General features: G+C 36.6%; 2 protein-coding genes across 2 annotated transcripts; both read left to right on the top strand.

Annotated features, from left to right (window-relative positions):
- The first annotated feature begins 618 nt into the window (after nucleotides 1-618).
- On the top strand, nucleotides 619-1,569 carry LOC126695193 (F-box protein SNE). Its single transcript, XM_050391860.1, has one exon. It carries the CDS (start codon nucleotides 922-924, stop codon nucleotides 1,366-1,368), a length of 447 nt encoding a protein of 148 aa, XP_050247817.1. The 5' UTR covers nucleotides 619-921; the 3' UTR covers nucleotides 1,369-1,569.
- Nucleotides 1,570-3,738: 2,169 nt separating this feature from the next.
- LOC126695192 (uncharacterized) lies at nucleotides 3,739-7,368 on the top strand. The gene is made up of 2 exons (XM_050391859.1): nucleotides 3,739-4,202; nucleotides 4,896-7,368. The coding sequence occupies exon 2, from the start codon at nucleotides 5,008-5,010 to the stop codon at nucleotides 7,126-7,128; it is 2,121 nt and encodes a 706-aa protein (XP_050247816.1). The 5' UTR covers nucleotides 3,739-4,202; nucleotides 4,896-5,007; the 3' UTR covers nucleotides 7,129-7,368.
- Nucleotides 7,369-7,632: the final 264 nt, after the last annotated feature.

Raw genomic sequence — 7,632 nt, 5'->3', positions numbered from 1 at the left:
TATACTATGCAATCCCCAAAGTTCACAACGGCCCTAAACGAAAGAAAGTCTTTGAAATATGCAAACAAGAGGAAAAACAAAAGCAACAACAAACAACAAATCCACTTAACCCGAAAACAATATTTGAAAACAACAAAAGGAAAAGGCGTAAAGCATTGGTTCCAGTTCTTTGCCTTTGGAACTTTTCCTTTTGGCCCCTTCTCTCCTCTCATCGATACCTCCACCTCACTCTCACTCTCACTCTCACTCTCTCCCACACACAAACTGTCTAAACCCCACCCCTTTTATTTTTTTTCTCTAAAACTCTTCATTAAACAAATCAATACATAAATAATATATATATATATATATATATATTCTAAATCTCCGCAAACAACAGATCTATTTTCCTTTATAAATAAGAAAATTAGGACCGTTTCACATCAAATTTGTCATGTTCAATGTGAACAATTTTTGTTAAGTGTAAGACACCTAGCTAGTATATAAATTGTCTATATTTTACTCATAATGTGTATACATCACACAGCCTATAAACTTTGTCAAGTATACTGTTCTGGGTTTAAATTTCTATTCCTAACTATGAATACTATTAATGGTAAGTAATAATAATAATAATTATTATTATTATCCAAAAACTCTCTCTGTCTCTCTCAAGTCAAATCCCTTAAACCTCACTGTACTAGTACAAATACTAAACATTGCTCCAATATATAATCTGTTACTCTCTCACAAGACTCACTCTTCTTCTCTGTCTTTCACGCACATTCACATTAATTAGAGAGTAGCTAGGCGCACACAAACACACACACACACACACACAAATAAGAACATCTCTCTGTCTCTGTCTCTGTCTCTCAAGTTGAACGGACCAAGCTAGCTAGCTGATCACTTCTTAACTCAGAAATCTGTAAAGTGAAAGCCATGCGGCAAATGAAAGTAGAAGAGAAAGAGAAAGAGAAAAAGGCCAAGTTCCAAATGAACGACCACATAGACATCCTGATAGAGGTGCTGAAACGCCTCGACGGCCCTTCACTCGGCGTCGCCGCCTGTGTCTGCCGCCTGTGGTGCACTCTCACTCGCTCAGACTCCCTCTGGGAACATCTCTGCTTCCGCCACGTCTCCTCTCCACCTCCTTCCTCTGTACGACCTGTCGTCGTTGCCCTCGGTGGCTACAAGCGCCTCTACATGGTCTGCGTTAGACCCGTACTGAGTAGACTCCGAAACTCCGACTCTGAACTCGTCTGGACTCGTGACGAGGTGCAACTCTCACTCTCTTTGTTCTGTGTTGATTATTACGAAAGGAGACTCGGTGGTGGTGCCACTTCAGCTTCCTCCCTCATGTTCCTCTGCAACCCTGTCAACGTCTAATTTTTCTTTTTCTTTTCCTTTTTTTCCCTCTTTTGAAAAAGGTATTATTATAATTATTATTTATTTTTTTCATTAGATTTATTATTTGGGACAAAATAAAATCCACTAGGGTAGTTTTTTTTTCTATGGGTCTTGTTAATGGGTGTCTAAATGCACTTGTTAAGATAAGATTTAATAATATTGAGTTATCTTTTGTTTAAAGTCCAGTTATTTATTACTGAATTATGTGTAAGTTTTTATTTTAAGTTATTAAAATGTGAAAAAAAAAAAAAAAAAATTTTGGTTTGAGATGTAATTGCAAATTGAGTGAGCTATGAAAGGCCAAATTTCTGAGAATAAATTTATATGGGCACGACAATGGAAGATTTGGAAACTTAGCTGGCCAACTTGAGTTTGAAAGTGAAGGTTCAGAGTGGCAATATTCAAAGAGAAAAATGCTCTTTCGTTTTGTCTCTATTAGACAAGATAATCTTTGTCTTAGCCTACAAGCTGGTCCCAAAGAGGTGAAAATTGGAATAAAATAAAATGAAAAATAATGTTCTTCTGATCTTTCTCCCAAATTTTGAATTTTATAAAGCAGTTGAGAGCAGATTGTAAGTGTCATTGCTTCTCACATTCAACAAGCAAGTTCTCTAGGCTTTGGCAGCATTTTCATTTGGTTTGACTTTTCTTGAATATTGGGTTTGAATTTTATGACACTATTTTTTTTTTTTTTTTTTGGGGGTGGGGGTTGTGAAAGACTCACTATTTTTATAGTTAGCATTTAGGTTGACAGTCATTTTCCATGTCTCAATATTCTTATTTTATTTCTTTGATATTTGGAAATGTAGTTTATTGGAACATCAATAGTAGCATTATTAATACATAATTTAATGATGATAATAATATCTTAATTGTCTTCTATCTCTCTTATCTCTTCCATAAAATGTGAGATAGTATGGTCTCAAATTTCTGATTGGGACCAGACAAAATGAGCCAACTTGCATCTTATCATTGACTTAATTTTATTACGTTAAACTCGATCCCTAGCTATCTTCAAACCAACCACAGCTTTTGGTTTGTTTTTTTCCAGCTTGTTGTGTTATGAATCTGGATACATTTTACTTTATAGGAGGCAGATAAAGATTTAATAATCACACGACTAGAAATAGAATTGAATGCAATGCCAATGTGCTACTGCTACTGCTAGCTGCTGCAAATTAAAGGAGGAATAAGCTCTCTCTCTCTCTCTCATCAATTGATAATGATTCAATTCATGACAAATCATAAGATTAGATATTGGTGTCACGAATGTCTCCTTGTCATCCATACAATATATATGAATATGACCCAAACTCATGATGATCCATTCCCGCATTAAAGATATTGTTTGTTCTGTGCTGCTACGGTTCCATCCATATATAATCAACAACATTTGGGGTTTCACATTGATAATAATAATAATAATAAGATGTCAAATACCATTTTGGAAGTAACATTTATTTAGCTAGGGCCCCATTTGCATTTGGTATATATATATCATATGCAGCTAATATATATAACTTATTGAGGCAGCACAGTTGGTTTTAAGTAAAGAGAAGTTTTGGTTTTGGAATGGAAAGACGTCAGATCTACCTACTTTACCACAGCCATAAATATATACTTTGCTTAATCCACGGGATACCTTGAATGCAAAAATACAAAAGGAATCCCATGTTGATATTTAATTGATGTACAATATACTGATAAAATAATAATAACAAGTCTTTTTTTTTTTTGTTGCCTTTGAACCATGTTTGCCCAATTTCTGAATTCAATTGGAGATTCATAAATCATAGGAGCTTCCTACTTGTTAGTCATGCAGGATCACATGTTATTTGTATTGTATGCCATCTTTATCAAATTAAGCATACTTAATTTAAGCACACTATTCTCTCCTGTATCATGTTATGTTATGTTAGTGCCTCTAGTCCAATTAGAATTATAGACTAGACTATCATCCACTTATAGAATAAGAAGAATGTTTACATATAATAAACACCCCCAACCAATAGAACACAACAAATCCACTCTAATCTTAGCAACTTGACACAAAATCGTCATACACTGAATCAAAAACATACAGTTTAATGAAAATGCTATTATATCCTCATTTTACCCAAAAAAAAAAGAGGAAAGGAAACCTTTACCTTTTTTAAAAATAAATAAATAAATAAAAAATGAAACCCTCTCTCTCCAAAAATAAGCAAGTAGTAGTAATAAATAAAATAATAAAATGAAAAAGATAACACAAAGTCTACTTCTATTCTACCCACTACCAAACACAAAAAAAAAAAAAAAAAAAAAAAAAAAAAAAAAAAAAGGGGGGGGGGGTCTATACAACACACCACAGCGCACAATAGCACTATCCCACCATTAAATCCCCCATTAACACACCGTTTACATTACTCCCACTGAAAAATAACCACTTTTACTACTATTACTAAAAAAATTTCACATTTTTTGTTTTTTCCTCTCTCACCCTTCATTTACGATCGCCGATCCGACAACTCCTCCAAATTCCTCGCCGGTGCCGGACCCACACTCCGACCCGGATCCGAATATCCATCAAAGCACACTCTCAATTCTTATTTTTAATTTTTTAAAAATTTTAGACAAACCCTAATTTTAACCTCCATTTTTTGTGTATAAAAAAATGGGTTTATCTTCTGAGTTTGTGTGTTAGTGTTGTTGGTTGGTACAGTGAGATTCACTAGTAGCTCATCTTGATTTTGCCTCTTTTGCTTTTGCTCGACCTCCCAAGTACACGTGGCGATCTGGGTCGTCTTCATTTCCACTTTGCTGCTCAAATTTCAGTAAGTTTTTTATTTTTTGGCTTTAATTTGTGTGCTAAACTGCTAATTGTTACTGTGCACTTATAATTTTGTATTATAAGTTGTTTAGATTTTTGAGCTAAAGATGGGTTTAATATATTTAAATTAGTTTTCTAGGGTTTTTTGGGTGTTCAATTCCGATCTCTGTTGGGTCTTGATTTGGAGAATTGAGCTGGTTTTTTTTTTTTGTGTTTTTTTAGTAGATTTAAGAAATGGGGTTTTGGATTTTGGGGCTGAGATTGTTTGGTGGCTGAGAAAATTGAGGAAACTGATAGAAAAATGAAACTTTGAAGATGTACTGCTTTAACGTTGTATAAATTGTAACGAAAGAAGAAAGTCAACTCTGGATAATGATTGTAGAAGTGTTTAATTTAGTTGATAGGTTACTTATTTGGATCAAAGAATGAAATATTTAAGGAATCAGTTTAGTCTTTCTTCTCTTTTCCTTAGGGTTTTTTGTAATTAAATTGAGGGTAAGTTCTAAAGTTGAGATTGAAAATTAATAGTCTAAATTGAAATCGTAAGACCTGTTTCTAGATTTAGTGTTGTCATGTTCTTCAAACCGAATAATGTACGACTTGTTAAGACTAAATTTCTAACTTGGAAAACTTTACTACTGTAGAAGCTCGATAAAAGTGTAAACCTAAACATTTTTTTTAAAATATATATTTGCAGACATGGAAATGATGTTAGATCCAAGAATTGGGCTTTTTGCACAATTGAGTATATCGGGCTGGTCATAGCTTTTGTTTCAAGAGTTTGATTTTGAAGTGATTTGAGTTCCCACATGGAAGCAAACATAGAGGAGGCTCTTAAAGCGAAAGAGATAGCCGAGAAGCGATTTGTGGATAAAGACTTTGCAGGTGCAAAAAATTATGCCTTAAAGGCTAGATCACTGTATCCAGGACTGGAGGGTTTATCTCAAATGGTGACCACATTTGAAGTTTTTATTGCTTCTGAGGCTAAATGCAATGGGGAACTGGATTATTATTCAATTCTTGGGTTGAAGCCTTTTGCTGATAAAGATGCAGTAAAGAAACAGTACAAGAAGATGGCAGTGTTGCTCCACCCTGATAAGAACAAATGTGTTGGAGCTGATGGGGCATTCAGACTTGTTTCTGAAGCATGGACGTTATTGTCTGATAGTTCTAAGAGAAGCACTTATGATCTCAAGAGAAACAAGCAACTAACATCTGGGGTTAACCAGACCAATTTATCTTCAGTCCATGCTACAGGGGTTACAGGTTTGAACAATTGTTCCAATTCCTCGAACTCTCATGGTAGACTTGACACTTTCTGGACTGTTTGCACCTCTTGTAAAGTTCAGTATGAGTATCTGCGGAAGTATGTGAATAAGAGACTCTCTTGTAAGAACTGTCGTGGTATTTTCATTGCTGTGGAAACTGGGACAGCCCCAGCAAATGGTTCTTTCCCTTATTGTCCTTGGTCACATGTGCCTGGTAATGGGTATGGTAGTCATGGGTTTGATGGGGTTACTTATATCCCGGCAAATGCTACCTTTGTTACAGGAAATGGGGTCTCAGGATTTCATTCTGGACATGGGTATGAGTATGTTTCAAACGTGTCATTTCAGTGGAGCTCCTTCTCTGGAACTTCTGCTGGAATCGTGGGTCCTAATGGACCATCTACTGTATCCACTGATGTCTATCAGGCTAATGGAAATGTTAATAAGGCAAGAGCAAAGGTTAAGTCAGGAGCCAATAGAAAGCATTCCTTGAAAAATGCTGTTGCTGTTATAAATTCACCCACTGCCTTCAGTGAACCTCCAGTACCTAAGGCTGGTAGACCCGAAAAGAAAAGGAAGATGACTGTGGGATCCACTTTGAGAAATGGGGATGAAGACAAGGGATCAAAATCTGCTTCAGAAACAGGATTGGATGATGGAAATGTGAGTAATGGACACGATCCCAAGCTTAACAATTCAAGTGAACTTCCAACCAGACGTTCTATTGCACCTACATTTGATGCTAGAAAGTTATTGATTGAAAAGGCAAGGACAGAAATTCGGAAGAAATTGGAGGAGATGAAATTGGCATCTGTGGCAGCTGCTGCTGCTAAGCAGAACGCCAAAGCACTGGCAGAAGTTGATCAATCTGGAGCTAGTGTGGAGGCAACTAAAAGAGCAGATACGGGCACTTCTGGTCTGCTATTACAGCCAAATAAAACCAGACCAGTCTCATTAGTAGTTCCTGACCCTGACTTTCATGATTTTGACAAAGATAGATCAGAGGAATGCTTCAAGCCTAAACAAATCTGGGCTTTATATGATGAAGAAGACGGTATGCCACGCTTGTACTGTCTGATCCGCGAGGTCATCTCAGTCCAACCATTTAAGATTCATATTGCCTACTTGAACTCTAAAACTGATAGCGAGTTTGGGTCGGTCAACTGGCTGGATTGTGGGTTTACTAAATCTTGTGGCAATTTTAGGGCATGGACCTCAGATGTTGTTGACCAAGTTAATGTTTTCTCTCATCTTCTAAGCCGAGAAAAAGCTGGTAGGGGAGGTTGTGTTCGGATATACCCCAGAAGTGGAGATATTTGGGCTGTTTACCGGAATTGGTCACCAAAGTGGAACAGATCAACCCCAGATGAAGTGAGGCACCAGTATGAAATGGTGGAGGTTATTGGTGATTACTCTGAAGAGCTAGGTGTTAGTGTAGCTCCCCTTGTCAAAATGGCTGGATTTAAGACAGTATATCGAAGAAATACCGACAAAAAAGCCATTCAATGGATTCCACGAAGGGAGATGTTACGCTTTTCACACCAGGTGCCATCTTGTCCACTTAAGGAAGATAGGAGTGATTTGCCAGATAAGTGTTGGGATCTAGATCCGGCTGCAACTCCAGACGAGCTGCTTCATGCTGTTCCAGAAGGAAATGCATAACATGCTAGTCAAGCAGGAACTGAAGATCAGTTTGAAGTTCATTTTAGTATTCTTTAGACAAATTTAGATTTAACTGTACAAATATGTCACTCACACTTGGTTAGAGGCCAATGCAACATTAACCCCAAATGGTTTTAAGGGGTGCAATGTTTACTGAGTGAAACTCGTGTCTAGAATATTATTAATTCTTAATGACTGTTGTTTACAAACATTTCTTGTCAATGATAGATATTTGTAACACTTAATGAGTAGTCCTGGCAAATCAAGATGTCAAACGAATTGCAATGGTGCACTCAAACTCAAGTTGGCATGTTGCAGTTTTTAGGTAATTCCACCATCTTCTGCATCTCCCACCAAAAAAAAAAAAAAAAAACTTGCAAAGCTGGCAACAAAAAGCCCTGCTATCGGATCCGGCTGCTTCATGCTGTTTCAGAAGGAAATACTGTTAAATCTAGATCTGGCTGCAACTCCAGACGAGCTGCTTCATGCTGTTTCAGAAGGAAA

The sequence above is a fragment of the Quercus robur genome, chromosome 8 (assembly GCF_932294415.1).
Source record: "Quercus robur chromosome 8, dhQueRobu3.1, whole genome shotgun sequence".
NCBI classification, from domain to species: domain Eukaryota; kingdom Viridiplantae; phylum Streptophyta; class Magnoliopsida; order Fagales; family Fagaceae; genus Quercus; species Quercus robur.
This window is presented reverse-complemented; position numbering and strand designations above follow the sequence as displayed.